At 40.3% G+C, this 17,289-nt stretch overlaps 1 protein-coding gene and 1 long non-coding RNA gene across 4 annotated transcripts in view; both read left to right on the top strand.

Annotated features, from left to right (window-relative positions):
- Nucleotides 1-2,184: 2,184 nt before the first annotated feature.
- LOC310889501 lies at nucleotides 2,185-8,399 on the top strand. The gene is made up of 3 exons (XR_014576591.1): nucleotides 2,185-2,400; nucleotides 3,413-3,632; nucleotides 5,950-8,399. It is a non-coding gene; the product is annotated as an uncharacterized lncRNA (long non-coding RNA).
- Nucleotides 8,400-9,835: 1,436 nt separating this feature from the next.
- Nucleotides 9,836-17,289, top strand: part of LNPEP (leucyl and cystinyl aminopeptidase) — a 65,527-nt gene continuing 58,073 nt past the window's right edge. Inside the window, exon 1 of one of the 3 annotated variants that reach the window (XM_083817041.1) lies at nucleotides 9,836-10,294. Coding sequence is in view for 1 of the 3 variants with exons in the window: in XM_083817039.1 (XP_083673165.1) it covers nucleotides 10,276-10,294 (19 nt within the window). In the remaining 2 variants the exon portion in view is untranslated. The remainder of the gene's footprint in view (nucleotides 10,295-17,289) is intronic. The other 2 variants (XM_083817038.1, XM_083817039.1) reach the window with 2 other exon arrangements.

The raw sequence follows: 17,289 nt of genomic DNA, 5'->3' as shown, positions 1-17,289 counted from the left end.
TTGTTTTTTTTTTCTTTTTAATTTTAAAAAGGTGAATTTCAAAATAGGTGACATAGGTAGTATGCAATATTACACCATGCTTCCTCCCACTCTTTTGCCCCCCAGATCAGTGAGTAATTGGTAAAAGCTCAGAAGGATAGCTGACTTATTCAAAAACCCATAGCACAGCATTTTAGAGAGCTTCCATTGGTATGTTGCTTTAAAGATGTTTAGCCAACAAAGTATCCTGTATACTCTATTCAATTTAGTTAGGAATTAGAGTGTCCTTTGAGTCTTACTTTTAAGATTGCTAAAAATTAATATGTTGAGGCTTTCAATGGAAATAAATTGATTTATTCCTGTGAAATGCTCATGAGGTATACAGCTGCCTCACACAATGAAATGCTGAGATCTTGCAGCTAGTTTTTCAAACATGTCTAAGGATTTTACATGCTTCAATATGGATGCCCAACTTGAAAGATCCTTTTGGCCCTACACGTACAACTCACTCTGGAAGGTGTGAGATGCTCTGCCTATCACTTGACCACACAGTTGTCTCCAGCTGCTTTTCACATTGCTGTGTATGGCTGATCTTCCACATAAGGTTTGGCTGAAATGCTTTCATTAATGATCTTGTTTTTCATGCTTTCAACATAGAAACAGTGTTGCTTAAATCTTTTTGGACATGGTGCTTAGGGACATGGTTTTGCAAGTGCATCTGCTTTTAGCTCATTTATCATTGAGCAGTATATAGGCTGCAAAGAGGTGAGAATCAGCTATAGTTCATTGTCTGCATGTCACTGCTGGAGAAGAGCTCTGCCACTAGCAAGTAAAGGTAGATAGCTAGTGCAGAAACTTACAGCCATTCATTATAGCCAGTTCTCATTTATACACCCTGGAGAAAGAAAACTGCTAACAAATAAGGAGAATGGAGGAGCTGCTCCTTGGTAGTCCCCAATATGCTGCATTCCCAAAGTAGTTTAGGGTCCCAGAGTTTGACAAATACTACCATATATAGCAATATTTTACTTCAGATTTAAGCAAAGATGAAAAATTTACAGCCAATTACACCTCCTAATAACCCTGCAGTACAAGGTAGGCAGGATTTAAAAATGTGTTACTCACTGTCAGTAAAAGTCTGCTTGTTGACAGTTGTTCCTTCCCCTTAGCCATTATCAATTTCTTTGATGTTCACTTACAACCAGAGGGTTTGCTACTGGCAAGAGCCAGTTATTGCTCAGTTAGTATTTCTCCATTTCTGTAGCTGATTTGTTCCATGGTACAGTCGATGTTTTCCCTATATCATTTTGCAGGAAATTACTGTAGAGTGATGTATTTAGTGGTGGTAAACTACTATCAAGGCTTTGACAAGAAATATTTTTTTTTTGAGAAATGTGTAGTTTACTGTAAAAACTCAAAACCAATTCTAGTAAGTGCATCAGTTTTCCTGTAAGTTTTTACTATTTATCAGTATCAGCCTTTCCACACTTGAATGTACAAGGCATATGTTAAGGTGGCTCCAATTTCCTAACAGGTGAAGCTTATACGTGTGCTGTAACTCAACTATATTGTTCTTAAGATGATGAAATTTACCAAACAGTGAGCGGATCTCTAAGATAGTTAGGCAAGTTAAAATATTTCAATATTGCCAGAACAAGACAGGTTAAGATTCTGTAGATACTGTGTTTCTGCCCCACAACTCACTGGTAGATTTCTAAGGGAAAGACTTAAAATAAAGCTCCTATGATGTCATCTCACCTTGCTGGTGTAAATAGAGTTTTTAGAGCTTTTTTTTTTTTTTTTCCTGCCATAAGTTACTGAATGGAAAAAAAGCTCTTCTATTCAGCCTGGCAACTATTTTTGGATGGTATTTTCTGATGCTTATGGAAACAGCAATTGATGAAAAGATAAAGTTAAGTGCATTCAAATCTCAAACCAATCTACGTTTTCTAAAACCATCACAACATACGTAGAGAGCTCAGAAGCTCCTTCGTGCCTAAATATTTTTCATCTTTTTCCCAGATTTCTCTTTTACACTCGGATCTGTAAGCAGCTAAACAATAGAGTTCGTGAGCCTTTTTAGAAGGGGAATTCCTTTGCAGAAACCTCTGTGCAATTTAGCCCACATTTCCGATGTGGCTCAGGTGCCCACTATAATGCCATTGAGCTGACTGTCTAGAGGAGGCAGCATGCTCCCACCGCTTCCCATACCCAGTCTGACTTGCTTATAGTCAGCTCATATTTCTGTGGGTGCAACTGCTGCTCCTCTCTGCTCTGCTCTGCGAGGGCATGCTCAGAAGCCTCTGGCACAGAAGGAGCTTGTGTGTGCCAATGCTGTTATTTAAATAGCAGTGTCCCTCTGGCACATGCTCATCTCACACAATTTTTTGTTAAAATATGGAAGTGACGTCTCGTCTGCTGGTATGGTGATTTTATTTTTCTTTTATTATCTTTCCCAAAGAAATGTGACACTATTGTAGTTTGTAGTTTGTCTTATATGGCAATATCTCTGCTTGAAACATACTGCTGTGTATCGGTGCTAAGCGATCCCAGGCAGTTGTTGCACAAGCAGCGGGCCACCCCTCACCTTGTTAAATGGTGATTACATTACATGTTCCTAGTGTTGTATCACCTCACAGCACACTGGTATTTCAAAGTACGTATTCTGCATTCCAGCTGGACACCCCACCAAGCGTTGCACTGTTCCAATACTATGAGCATCTGGTGGTATTCACTCAGTGTTTTGCAGTATTTCCTCCAGACATGAAAAGTGCTTTAGAAGTTTTAGTCACAGCATAGTCCTATCTGTCTTCTTTTATCACATTGTCCATTCTTTTGCTCCAAAGACATTTTTCAGTGCCCAGCCAAGGTAGCACCTGATGAGTGCTAAGGTTTCCATAACAGTGAGCACAAATAGGCTGCTGCACACACAGCTCAAGTCCTGTGAATTCCTCAGAAATAGGATGGTAAGACTCTTAGATGTTACTCTTGGATGTCACCCTCAACTTTGTATTTAATTTTTGGTAGATAAGAGACTGCCAGGGTAACCATAACATTCCTGGCAGTATGCCACTTACTGTTTGTTGCTGCTGATATGTCACTGAAGGCTAGAAACTACTGTGGCAAGTTCAAAGCTGGATGCTCTAGGAGAGCATTTTCTATTCACTGTTCCCAGAAGCTTGGTCCAGGGTTCCTGAACCATCACTTAGATTCTCTCCTATGTTTCTCACACTGGTAATGAGGGTGGAGGAAGCAGGATAGAAAGCATGGCCTTTTAATTATGGTGGGGACACAGTGCCAGATATGCTGCGGGTATTGCGGGAAGCTAGCTAGGATGTTGCAAGAGCAGACTAGTAATTGCATATGTGTACTTGCAGTTGGCCATTCCAAGGAATGTAAATCATGATTATTTATTTATCTATTTATTTTGCAGAAGACGGTGTTGGAAATGCAATGTTGCAGTGAGGTATCCCAGTTCACCAAACTGTGACAATTAAAATTACTGTGAAATGCAGAGCTCTTTTTCTCCTCTACCTAGATGGCAGCTGGCAGCTGTAGTGGCGAGATTTTATTGAATCATAAAGGTGATGATTTTACACTTGGACAGAAATCACCACTGTTGGAATGAGCATAGTCTTGCCATTAATGTGCAGGTATGTGTGTATGAATTCCATGGTTTCAGTTGCAGGGAAGATAGCAACCTGTTGATTTCTCCATAACAGGCTGTGGAAAAACTAGTCTTCAGCCTGAAAAGTATGGAGTTAGTTGCTGAGGTTTTGTAAATCACCGTAAAACTGCTAAAATCAAATAAAACTACACCAGTCTAGCCTTTTGTATCAGTAGTGTGGCCCCTTAACACAATCTAAAATATGCACAAAATCTTGAAAACTAGAGTCTAGCTAAAAAGTTTTCAAAAACTCATGCATTTAAAAACATTGCAGTGAAGGAATAAAAGCAGGCAGAACTTGTCTTAACTCCGAGCGACTGACATTTTACATTATTTGATTCTTGTATAAGTTATGCTTTCTTTGTCTTTGAGTCCCATGACAATATCTTGTTTCACTGTATGACTCAGTCTCAAAGGAACCACTAACATGAAAGGTGCCAAGTTAAAAAATGGAGCACCAGCCATTTTATATGAGCATGTGATCTTTGGATATATCTCCTGAGGAAAGCTGAACCACAACATGGCTTGTTTCTTAGTGCAAGGGCTTGTCAATACTTGAAAGCTGTTCCAGGTTAACTTATTCAGTACTAGAGTGTCTTAAGTCCACAAAAATATTTTATGCATTATTGGTCCTTTGCCAACTGGTAGTTATTCTCTGCCTTCAAAGACGGATGTGGAGGGATCATGCATTGTGAACCCATATAAAATTTTGGATACCTGACAGAACTATCCCTCTGGAAAACCATATGGATTCTTTAGCTATTTGGGTCAGTTTCTATCTATACTATCCACTGCTCTGAGCTTATCCTGACCAAGTGGCGTGCTGATTTTTAAAACAACATTATTTTGTACACTACGCATAATTATCTTTTCCAATTGTCACTACAAGGAGAGTTCACATACCTCTATGTGAAGGTATAGCTTATCTGTGACTATTTACTATTTGTAATTTAGATTGCATTGAATTTCTCTGTAGAAATCTTGTAATTATACTACTACTCTAATAACCAGAATCTCATAAAATCAGTGTTTTTTATGGATGTGGCTGTGAAACAAATGTATGGAGAGACTTCCCAATGAATGGGATGTGAAGTATAATGTTAAAGCAGTAACAGTTGTCTAATAAGTTTCTCGTGAAATGATAACTACCATCACAGTAGCACACAAGCCCCAACAGGCTTCTTGTGTAAATGGACTAAGTCCAATCTATTGCTTAGAGTGACTGTTAAGAATGAAAAAAAAAAAAAAAAAAAAAAAGAGAGAGAGAGAAAAGCATTAAGTATTGCCTAAGATAGAGAAAATGAAAGGGGTTGTATTAACTCCTGAAATTGTTTTCACCTTTTATTGAAAAACCTAACAGAATACTTACACTCTAATTAGAAGTAATGTTATCTCTTTTCAACTTGGTGTTATCATATTACTTGTTATCTGCCTTCTTCAATGATTTGTTTGTAAAGGAACTTTGCCAACATATATATGGATTTCAGTGGAAGAAATAAAACACCAGCAAAACTCACCACAGGAAAGTGGAAGGAACTTTAGCTGCTGAATATATACTTAAATCAGAGCTGAAAAATACTGGTGTCACTTCATGCCTCCTTGTTCTCTTGAGCTGCTGCAACTTAGATTAGCATGGGTTAAAATGTACCACTGGCCTGTGCATCTTTTTTACAGTATTCTGTGATCTCTGTCCTTCAACCTATGTTGTCTGACTGAAAGCTACATTTGCAGTGCAAGTAAAAGCTCTACAGCTTACTACATAATTTAAGACTATGAGAGAGAACCACTAGGCAAAATTATTTTGCTACTGAAGTTTTATTCTCATTGTTTTCTTACAATTTTCTCTATTCTAAGAGATTCATTCTTCATCAGATTTTGCAACAGTTGCAACGTTTTTTACACTCATGAAAGCTTTGCACAACTAGAAACAAAATAGTGATGTCAACACTGAACCTTCCAGAAAAGTATGTACCACAATATGCATGTGTTCTGTAGCAATACCCTGACTATCCTACTATCCTCTGTGCTTGTTCCTGCTGTATGGAAGATAAATAAAACATCAGCCAGATGCCACAGCCTTCTGTGCTCTATGGACATATCCATCATAAGACAAGTTTTCTATTTTGGGTGATGCAGCAGTCTCATATTTCCTATTTCAACACTTCCATGATTTACACCACTTTGTTTTGTGATACCAGCACAAATACAAATAAACATGTGACATCAAGAGCTACAGTGCTAGCTTTACTCTGCTTCTTATAAGTGGGTGATAATTTCACTTTCATTTCATCTTTCTTTTGCAGTTTCCCAGTTTGCAGAAGCAGAAAATAATACTAATCATTGCCCAATGGAGTGCTTCAAAGATGAGCTCTGAACATGGATCAATTTTTAATTCTGCAGTATTATTACGGCTATGAAAAACAGGATACTTAAGCATCCTTTTTATAATTTACTCTTTAAGCACCATAGTTAAAGTTCTCAAAATTCTTGACTGTTGCTGTGACTTGATTGCTGTACATGTCAGTCCGTGTTGACTTCAATAGGAAAAAAGTCTTGCCAATGTCGAGTGTTTTCAAAATTAGCATGGATTTATTCTGGCTACATTTCCTACTTTATAAAGCTTCTTTCTCGGGTTTATTATGGTTTCCCCCACTATTCAAAAACAGCTATTTTCAATACTATAAAATTTCAGTTAGTGATAGATAAGAGGAACTGACAGCCTCCTGAACTGAGCTGAGAAGTGAATTACTGGAAAGGAAGGGCTAAGGCCATACCTGTAGAAAGCTGCAAAACCGAGCTCCAAGGTGGGGACTGGCATAGAAAGCTGTGCAGGTTTGTCAGCTTACCCCCAGGAGAGGTGGAGAATCTCCCTTCTCTTCTTTGCCTTTCACTCTGAGCTGAGGTTGCTCATCTGCACGTTCCTAAGCCCTCCTTTTTACTAATGCTATCCAGATTCCTTGCAGGTTCCAATAAAAATCTGTAACTCAGAATTAAACTATCCACTGATTTGCTGAATTAGTTTTATGCCAAGTTATGGAGTTGGAAGAGCTGAAACAGCCTGCCAAGGGAAATGGCATGCATCAGAGCTGGTGCAAAGTAAGCAGGGAGAGCATCAGACAGGTATAGGCAGAGGGGAAGAGCTGAGCAGGGAGAAGGAGGACATTGCCATTTGGGTAAGTGGCAAGCTGTTAGATCGGCCTAAATTATCATGCATAACTGTATTCTAATATCATCTAAGAAGAGTCAGCTTTTCAATCATGCTATGTAGTATTTTGATCACAAAAGTTGGCAAGTCATTTCTGTGTTACTTGGTGTATGTATTAATAATACATGATAATTTCTTGTTAGAACACTTTTTAAAATCAAAAATAAGATGTGAGTCTTTACAGTCTAGAGGTAAGATACAAATGTTCTAGAAATATTTCATATGGAAGAGAAAAAACAATAGATTTAATTTTATGGCCTGGAAGTTTTTATAGTGTTTTGTTTCTTTTTATGACTTAACAAAAACAGCGAAGCATATAGACCATTTACAGGCAACCTGTCTGTACTACAATAAAATGGTCTAATGTGCTAACCCATGACTCTTCCTCCTGAGAACACACCTAAGATTGGCTCTTGGTCTGTTTTGTAGCACTGTAATCCATCAAGGGTCTTATGTGCCACTGTCATTTCTATGCGGCTGTCAAGAATGGAACTGCAAATGTCACTTTGACAAATCCTTCTTCTCGGCCACAGAAAATACAATATTTTCTAGGCTCTAAGAAAATATACACTTATGCAATTAAAGTAAATTTTTTTTGAGCAATGGAATTAATAAGATGTGGTTGTCTTTATATCTCTTGATTCATTTCAAGTTCTTGATTGAAGATGTTCTTGCAACTGGTTACTGAAATGCTCCCTGTCTCTTACGTACTTCTATATACAAAATTATAATTGTTCCTGTGCAAGGATTCTCTGGTGTTTAGTTCACGGTGGAATATTTTTTCTCACCAAGGCACTTACAGTAGTTTCCTCTCTTAGATTTATTTTCATGTAACTGTTAGAAATATCATTGCCTTTGAGATGTTTTCCCTATCATAAATGTGTTGTAGTCAATCAATGGTCTCAAAACTTCTGAAAGCGACACAGAAAGAGGCCAAACTATTCAAAAAGGTAGATCGAGGAAATATTGCCGATAAAACACAGCAGTGACGACTCTGTGGAAGGACCTGCTTATCTCATGTATGAAAACACCCACAGAAATAAATAAATGGATGGATGGATGGATAGATAGATAGATAGATAAAGCTATTGTCTATTTTGAAAACATAATGCTGTGAATTACTTGGGATAATACTCTGAGTAAACGCTGGCTACCAACAGCTGTACTGGCTGGAGGTGTGGGAGAGGGTGTCAGAGCTATGCAGTTGTGAGTACAGCAGTGAAACAATTTCAGCTTTAAACACAAAGCCTCACATTAGGGAGAAAATTAACACATTAACCTGTGATATCAACCACAAAAGTCAAGGAATAGAGAGAACTGCCCCCTTTCTGCTCAGGCTTTAGGCACAAAGATCTGTTGGGGCAATCTTTGCATTTCCTCCTAAGGTTGTTGGCCAGATGCTTCACCAGTCCCACATCTGAGTGTGAGCTACCTCTGACATATTTTAGCAAGGCTGGTGAAGTAACTTGCTTGCCTTTGAACCTCTGCAGTCCTGGTAACTTCTCAACTACAAACCTCTATGTCCCATTACAGCGTACAGATCTAGCTGTACACAACTGGAGACTTTCCACAGTATCAAAGGCACCCAACTGTCTACCTGATGCTTGTGCTGTTCATAGGGTCAGGTCTCTGTTTCTCTGACCAGAAAAATAAACCAGAACAAAGAAGGTCTGAGTCATGTTTCCTGGTGTTTAAAAGCTGAAATATCTCAAACATTGTTTAGGGAAAGCAGGTCTTCAAAGATGAGAAAAAGGCAGGCTTGCTAGCAATCCCATGGAAAAGACTCAGCTAAGATATTGCTGAATGCAGGCTGCCAAACAAGGGTGAAACATAAGCTGTTGCAGACATTTTAAGAGTGCTCTCAGGGCTTCAAGCATTTAAATAAATGTTTTGTTCTGTATTTTAGGAAAAGAAAGGAAAAAAGAGACAGCATGGTAATTGTTGGTTTAAAGACAGAAAAAAGAATTTAACATTCTTCACTTTTATAAATCACTTGTACCATTAGAACCATGACTAAAAACTGAATTTTACAGTGAAAAGGATCTCTAACTTTTGGACATAGATTTTTATCATACTTTTTGATTTTAACAGCTCCAGCAAAACTGGAGCTTCAGTTCTAATTCTGCTCTAAATGTGATTATATAAATTATATTGAAACTTATTCATCTAATACTGGATGGATATGAATAAGAGCTATGAAATTACCTCTATACCTAACTTTATCTGTATGAATAGTTTTCACTGTATTCTTTTGAAAATTGATTTTAATAGGAACATCCAGATATGGAAATTTCTACTCAAGACCATGACCTTATTTTGGCTCTTCTACTTCACAGAGATGTATCGTGCTAATTAAGGATTTTGGATTGAGAAAATGAAGAATGGTGAAAGGAAGTGATTGAGAGCTCAGAAAAGTCACCCAGGCCTCTCTGCAGTCTCTGTGTGACACCGTGTAGGATACCAGTGCTGCAGAGTCAGCTGTGGTCTTATTAATGCTTTGTTAATGTATTTAAATACAGGTCAGGCAGGGTTAGTGCTTAGAAAAGCAGCCTCTCAGGACATTTAAAGCTGTTAAAAGAAATGCTTTGCTGTTTTAATAAGTTGGTAATGTAAAGTCTTTCTTACAAGGATGGGCTGTTGTGCTGTCTTATTAAAAGGAGTGTCATGCTGCAGCTGTGAGAAGATCGCAGCGAGCGGTCATTGAAATCATACAGCAGCCTGCCTAACGTTGGGGCTAGTATTTAATTTTAAATGTGAAACATAACCAACACCTAGTTTATGGTCAATGCAGGTAAGTCACTGAGGTGTGGAAAAGTGCCTGTTCAGGTTTATGAAGCAGTGACCACAGGAGTGGTAACAGGGGTCTAGCTCTTGTGTGCCTCAAGCCCTCTCAGAAAGCTGAGGAAGAAACATAGGGCCAGACTTTGTTTTCTTCTCTTTTTTTTTTTTGGCAGAACAAACACGGGGCCTTTAAATCCCGAGCCATCTCGCCTGAGCCACCGGCCGAAATTCCCCGCCTTGAAGTGCACAAAATGGCACCTTACGCCGAAAACAGGAGCTGGGGGCAGGCAGGCACCCCCCACCCCCGAGGCCTCCCCACGGCCTGCGCCCCGCAACCCCGGCCTCCACAGACCGCCCAGCCGGCAGGAGGCGGCGGGGCCCCGGGGGAGCCGCTCGGCGGGGGGCCGCGGCCTGGGCCTGCCTTGCCCGCGGCCGGCGGAGGGGCGGTGCCGGGCGGGGACTGCAGCCGGCCCGGCCCGATCCGCGGCAGGGCAGCGCCCGGGGAGCGAGCATGCGGCGGCGGGGGGAGGACGGGTGAAGAGCGGCGGCTGCGTCTCCTCCTCCTCCTCCCCCCTTGTTCTCCTCCTCCGCTCGTCTCGCCAGGGTTTCGCCGTCGGGGCTGCGGGAGGAGCCCGGCAGGAAGATGGAGCCGTTCCCCAGCGGTGAGTACGGCGGCCCCCTGCCCGCGGCTTGGGACGTGTCCTCGGGTCTTGGTGTTGCCAGGGTTAAGGAGCCGCCTCCTCCTCCTCCTCTTCCTCCTCCTGCTCCGTGCCCGCCGCTCCCCGCCGTGGTCGCAGCTTTCCTGGTGCAGCTCCGGCGCCCTCGGCCCGGAGCGAGGCCGGATCGTGCTCGGTCGGAGCCGAGGCAGCGGCAGCCAAACATGGAGCCGGGGCACGGCGCTGGGCACACAGCAAAGATCCGTCCCGGGCTGCTGCTGCTGCACGGCTTGGGCTGGCACACTGCGGGCATGCCGGCTGGCCCTACCTCCAGCGTGAGGCAGAGTTTGCTGCAGTGCATTTTAATTTCTCAGTGACCGGACAGAACTTATGACAGATTTAGGGGGGAAAAAAAAAAAAGCATGCAGCAAAAAGTAACTTTTCTGTGTTACTTGAGAAATGTGTCATTATTACTTTATGCTTCCACCTTCTCAAATACACTAAAACTACAACTTGTACACCTCATAGTTTAAAATCAGAAGGTTAGCAGCCAGAACTCTGGGGTTGTTGGTTTAACTACCGATATTGACTCTTTTTCTTTCTTCTTTTTTTTTTTTTTTAACGATACTTCTGTGGAGGGGATGTTTTGCTATGTTGTTATTGCAGCTTGTACAAGCAGTTGGTATTTTGTTTTTCTACTTAATCCTGGCTTTAGATCTTTCAGCTAATTGCAGTCACAGAGTTGTAATCTACGCTCCTGTACTCACGGTGAAGAGACTTCATCTTTAATGCAGTTCGAGAGGGAGTCGTCTCACGAAGTCTTTTTCCCTCCTCTTAAGAGAGGCAGCCATCGTGTTGCTGTCACTTTAAGATCTGTTTGTCATAACCCTGTTCCTGCATTGTGCAACAAAACACCAAAAAGGTCTGCTCTTCATCAGTGGAGATGGAAGTGGTGTCGTGGCCTGAACACACAGCTCGAGGGTGCTTTCTGCAGAGCTTCCTGACTCGGTTCCCTGAAGTGAAAGCTGTGGCCCAGAGGTGGTGGTGAGGCTGTTGGGAAGAAAACCTGGAGCTGGCTGGCATTAGTCAATACGTTTCCTCCAGAAAGCTGCCTCTGCTGGAAGGGAGTCTAAAGAGAATGTGCAAAGATTAGAGCAGAGATGTTGCTTGTTATTTTGATGATCTTTGTGTGTGTTTGGTGCTCAACAGCAACTGCTGAAATCTGAAGTGAAGAGGAGGCTTACACTGTTAGTTTTTGAATGGAGTATTTGTTTATGTGCTGGTGGTCTGGAAGGCAGATTTGTAGGCATCAAATCTTACAAGCAAACTGTGTTGCACAGTAACTGAAAGGTTTTTGGTTTGGTCTTACATGGTAGTAATGAGTTCTCTTTGTCGATCTATATGTTGACTTCCTGTGTGAAATGTTGTGTAAACTCAAAAGGAAAGATGACTATCACAGGAAGCTGAAAATGTTGTTTATAGCTCTTGAGCTCTATGGGGTTCTTACCATTCTAAAACAGAGGGAACAAGTTGAATCTTAAGGTTTTCAGGAAGCAGTTTAGTTTCCCTTGCAGAAATTAACAGCATTTAGCCCCCCTTGTAGAAATTACAAATAGCATTTAGTCTCCCTCCTTTTCTTCTTTGACATCATGTTGTCCCACCTCTTCACTAGAAGCCTAGGTCCAGTCCTGGCTGGAGAGATCTCTGCTACTCTTTCCCGGGAGTGTAGGTGGAGGTATGTTTGAGGTCTTTAGCTCTGGAGATCTCACAGATCTATTCTTAGGGCCTGGAATAGCTGAATTAGTGAATGTTTCAGGAACATTTATGCTACCAATAGCATTTTATTTTTAACCCAAATTCTTCTATTTTAGGTAACCGTTCCTAATTTGAGACTTTTCCAAAAATGTGAGTAGTTAGCGTAATTAGAAGTGCATGCAAGACTTTGTTTTTGTTGCACATGATTTTTTTCTATGTTGTGTGATCTCAAATCCCTCTAAACTGGGAACTGCAAAGTAGTGAACAGAATTCATTAATTCTGACTAGTAATTTGTTACCTAAACTGTTTCAGGAAAAAAAAAAAAGTGAAATGTTTCCAGTGATAACAAACGAAATTCTGACTAACAGGGATATGTTATGTAATTTGGGGCATGTCTCTTTTGGACAATATTGCAAATTATTTTGCAAGTCTTCTGTTTTTACTTTTAGATTGTATATATTTCTGAAAAACTATTTCACAATTTCCTGTTTAATACCTTAAGCTTTAATTTTTTTTCCCATTTGACATGCAAGGAAAATAAATGTAGAAACACTGCAACAGCATGTTTCTCACTTAAGATAGGTGATGTACAAAATGAAGGAGGTACACAAAGAGTAATTTGTGATAATATGCTGAAATGCAAACAACAATCACTTTCATTAACTTTTTTGAATCATTTTAATCTTTTTCACAGCAAATGGAAGCTTTAAATGAAAGCTCATTACGTAGCTAAACTGATGAACAAAATAAAAAGGTTCTCATGGGAATAAGTGCAGAATCCTTTTGCAGAAGGAAACAAAAATAAGGCAAGCAAGGTAGCGAAATAATTTGTGGAAGAAGATAATTTGCGAAATTTATTTCAGCTTGTTCCTGCCAATGCTGAAATGTTTTCTGACATTGTATCACTAGTGCTAGGAGGAACATGTAGGAGATCGCAGGAGCATGCTCTGTGTGCGTAGTCGAAGTATTGGGATAAGCCTAAGTATATGCTTACCCTTAACTGTCAGTATTATATGTTGTTGTGTCATGGACCAGAAGGCATCCTGTTTGTTTAGGACCTAATAGTACAGATTAAAGCAATACTGAACAATCTGTTTTAGCAGGATGATAGATAAAAAGTCTAAGATGTCTGTGCTAAGTGCCTTTTTTCTCCCTTGTTTTACATATCCCAGCGTTTTGCTCTAATCAAATATTACCAACAACAATTTTCTGCTTCCATTTATATGTTTCTAAATGCATCTTAAATTGTTCAAATCCATGTTGCTAGATGGTGTCTTTTCACAAAGCCATGTTTTAACATCTGTAGCTTGTGTTCCTGTGTCAGCTAAGCTAACCTAGAACCCCTTTTCTCAATGAGCTGGGTATTTGTTTGCTTTTACTGCACTCCTATGAGGTCTCTGTCTAGCAGCGAATGCTTAGAAATAAATGAAGTAATTCAGATACAGTCTGTGTAGCTGCGAGAGGTCATCCCTCTCTTAGCTGCATTACTGTATATACACAGACAAAGAATTAAGTGCCCTGTTCTGCTAGTACTTTACTCTGCAAGCTTGGATCTGGATGCATTGTGTTAGCAACATAACTGGGACAGAGTACTCCAGCGTCTGTTGTAGAAAGAAAAGTAATGAACATATGAAGAGAATAATAGAGTTGAAAGAACTTATAAATCTGTCTAAAGTGTTTTCTCTTGGCAAGAGCAAACACTGAGTTGGAAAGAGACTGAAAATGTCTTGCCCTGCTAAAACTACATCTGAAGTTCAGAGCATGAATGTTCAGCATGGGTTGCCTGTTAGTACATTTCTGCTGAGGAGATGGTATTCCACTTGCGAGATATCTAATGAGTCAAAAATGTTGAAACCTTTTGTTGAGCTCACTGCCTGTTGTCTGGAAAAGTATTCCAGGACTCTTTTTCTGACAACATGGTGCACGCATAGTCCAGCTTGATACTTAGGTTTGATATCCAGTTTGATACTTAGGAGGCCACAGGCACATGTATGAGATAAAGCCCTATAATGACAGCTATAGAAAACGTTAAACTAATAAAAGCTAGAATAAAAGCCTGTTGATCAACTAAACAAGCAGCTAATCAGAATATTTTTTCATATCCATTGTGTATGATAATTACCTACTAAAGAAGCCAGAATTACGTCTATTTAGTGCACGTCTCTTTTTTTTTTAATGATGAATTCAGCTTAAGCTTTCCTTGTCCTCCATCACACAGTGATTTAAATAAAGTCCAGTGAATTTCCAGCTTAGCTGGACAGTGAAGTACATTTTTGTTCATGATGTACAATAGCAGAGATCATGTAGAAGAACAAAAATACTAGGTTTTCTTTGAGCGAAAGCAATACTAATCCTTTGGCTATGAGACAAATTTGTTTGCAGGTACTGCTTGGACTTGTGCCCAGCAGTACCTTAAAATGAGATCCAATGAACTTTTGAAACACTCCAGCATCTTTATGAGCTGGTGTTTATGTATCTAAATATTTTAGAGTCATAAGTACATGCTAATAGCTGCATTTTCACTATTTTTGGTACTGCTTTAAATAGTGGAGGTATGTTGAACTTAAATTGTAAGAACCACAAAAATATTTTGTACCCTGTAGCCAGGAAGAAAGGAAGTGAACAGATGGAGGCTCTTGAAGGGAATGTGGAGAGAGGGAAGAGCCCTAGAAAACTCATTGAGCTGATCACAGAGGTAGGGATTTCACGGTCATAGGATGTGCTCTGCTCTGCTTGCCTCCTTGAGGCACAGATGATGTTTTAGCCTGTGATGAGCATTGTCTCGTGAAAGAGGCTCAAACAGTATCTCAGTGCCCAGGTCTTTGGTTGGTTTGTTTGCGGTAACATACAGATGCCCTGGTCTTCACTACAACTAGAGACAGGAGTCCTAGTCCCACGGAAATTTGAGATGTTTTGGTGTTTTCTTGTTACTGTGGAAATAGTGTTTTAGTTTTTTTTAAGTTTTTCTTTCCTCATGAAGTTTCACTGTTTGGAAGATCCTGTTTCAGACCTCCTTGTTGAGCGTGGCTGAGTGCAGAGAGCTGTTTTTGGTCTGTAATCACTCTTTGACAAGGAAGGAATCGATTCTGCAAGCACTCAAGTTCTTGTCGAACTGTACATCCGTGTCACAGTGTCCCTGACTTTTAAGGGGAACCACTTGTGGTTAAAGCTAAGAATGTGCCTCATTTGCTTACTGCTCCGGGGCCAAGCACTGCTGTAGTTTTAAGCTTTCCTTTTGTGTAAAATCTGACACTTGAAAACAACTTCTGCTGCTGTAATAATGAATTGTTAATACATCGATAGTCATTTGTGATTGTTTTTCATGCACGTAAACCAATCTTTCTGGAACAGCCAGGCTTGTATTTGTGGGAGCCCAGAAAGCTCCAGAATACTTTAAAACCCTCATTGCTTCTAAGCTGAAGCTTCTGCAGGTAAAAGAAAAAGACAAAGAATAGGTGTGTTTTTTTTGTTTGTTTGTTTTTTTCAGAAAATGGAACTGTGAATGCAGGCTGTATGAGCTGTCAGTTTTACTATCCAAACTTGTCGCTGACAGGCATATTAATGAGGTCTTGGCACAAGTGAGTCTCTTAAGTATGAAGATGTGCATGAGTAAAGTGCTATTCTACAAACAACTGGAAAGTGGTTAAAGGGACCATCACAGAATATCCACTGCAGCAAATAAAATGTAAATGAGAGGAAGATAAGAGCTAAATAATGTTGTTTAAAGTGTGCAAACTTGTTAAACTTTGGAAAAAAATAAAAACAATTCAAGGAAACAGTTTAAATTTTCCTTCATGTCTGTCTTCTGTGGTCATGATGCTGTGATGCTACTATGACAGTGGTCTGCATTGCAGTGGTGGGAGCGCTGTTTTTGTTCTGCATTATGTACTCTGATTGAGCTAGCAGGCTCCATCACAGCAACTGACTTGTTGGCAACTCTGTTGATTGATTTGGCAAAAGTTCAGGCTGCTGCTGTGCTGGAGGGATGGTGCCTAGAATAGAAGAGGCTACGCTAAATGTCAATATCCTTTATGTTCCTTGTGATATTTTTTTTTCCCTCCTTTGTGTATGAAAAGCAGTGACAGCTATTAATGGGCAGTATCTGAATGCAGGGAGTTACAACTTTTCATCTGCAGAAGTAGTGGTTGTGGGATTAAGATCAATGAAAGGAAAAAAACACTTGTGGAGCAGAACTGAAGCATTAGTTTAAGTGGATGTGTCATTGACAGGTCTAAGATTTACAAAAATTCTTCTAAATAAAAAATGGTGGTTAGAAATATGCTTTGTCTAGAGAGGAACTGAGTTGTGTCCCTCTCCCCCTGTTGTGTCTCTTCCTCTCACCTTGTTATTTTCTTCCTCTTCTTGGCAGCAGTTTGTGTTTTGAAATATGTGTAAATCTAGTAACAGTGATGAAGCCAGGGTTACTTACGGTTCTGGTCAGAGCAACCCAGAGTACTCACAAGACTGAAATACCTGCAGGTGGGCATGGATTGTCGATTGGAGCTCTGGCAGGGCTGGCTCTAGAGTGACCCTGCTGGTATTTCTGCAGAAACCTTCCACAAACCCTGCAGGGCATGTTTATCTGATGCACAGATCGGTCTGGCACTTTGCGTAGTCAGCAGCTCTCCCACCTGCTTTTCCTGTGGTGACACTGAGTGAAAGAGATGATCCCCCGGGTACCTTCTGAAAAGTGGCTGATATTTGGGCTGTCTCCTTTCCGGCGAGGCGGTGGCTGTAATGAAGCTGATTTCAAGCTGACAGTGAGTATGTGACAGCTCTTGGAGCAACTTAGATCTCCGTATTTCTTGAGCTACCATGCAGGCATACTGCCTTTTTTCTTGGTTGGAGTGCTTTGTCTTGTCGTAAAGTAAGTCTGACAGATACTCGTTTGCTGCTGACTTACAGGTGTTTTTATGCATCGTAGTGTATCGTAGGAGTTATCAAATGTGTATCAAGTAAGAATAGCAATCCAAAAGGCACATCAGGCTTTCTCGTTTGTTGTCGATGGGTTTTCTTGCTTGTTTTAGAACCTGCTCAAGATGAGAGGGTTTGATAGTTGGAATTTATTCCTTAAGAAAACAAACAAACAAAGCCAACTAGGTAAGCACTGGGTTGTATGCAGTCTTACAATATGTCTAACAATCCACTAGCTGCAGAGTTCTGTATTTTATTTCTACAGAACAACTGATAACTGGCTGAGAAATCTTTTCTAACTTAGCTGTGAACAGCCTGGCATTCATCAGCC

The sequence above is a fragment of the Anser anser genome (assembly GCF_964211835.1).
Source record: "Anser anser genome assembly, chromosome: Z".
NCBI lineage: Eukaryota > Metazoa > Chordata > Aves > Anseriformes > Anatidae > Anser > Anser anser.
The sequence above is the reverse complement of the archived record's forward strand: the minus strand, read 5'-3'. Positions and strand labels throughout refer to the sequence as shown.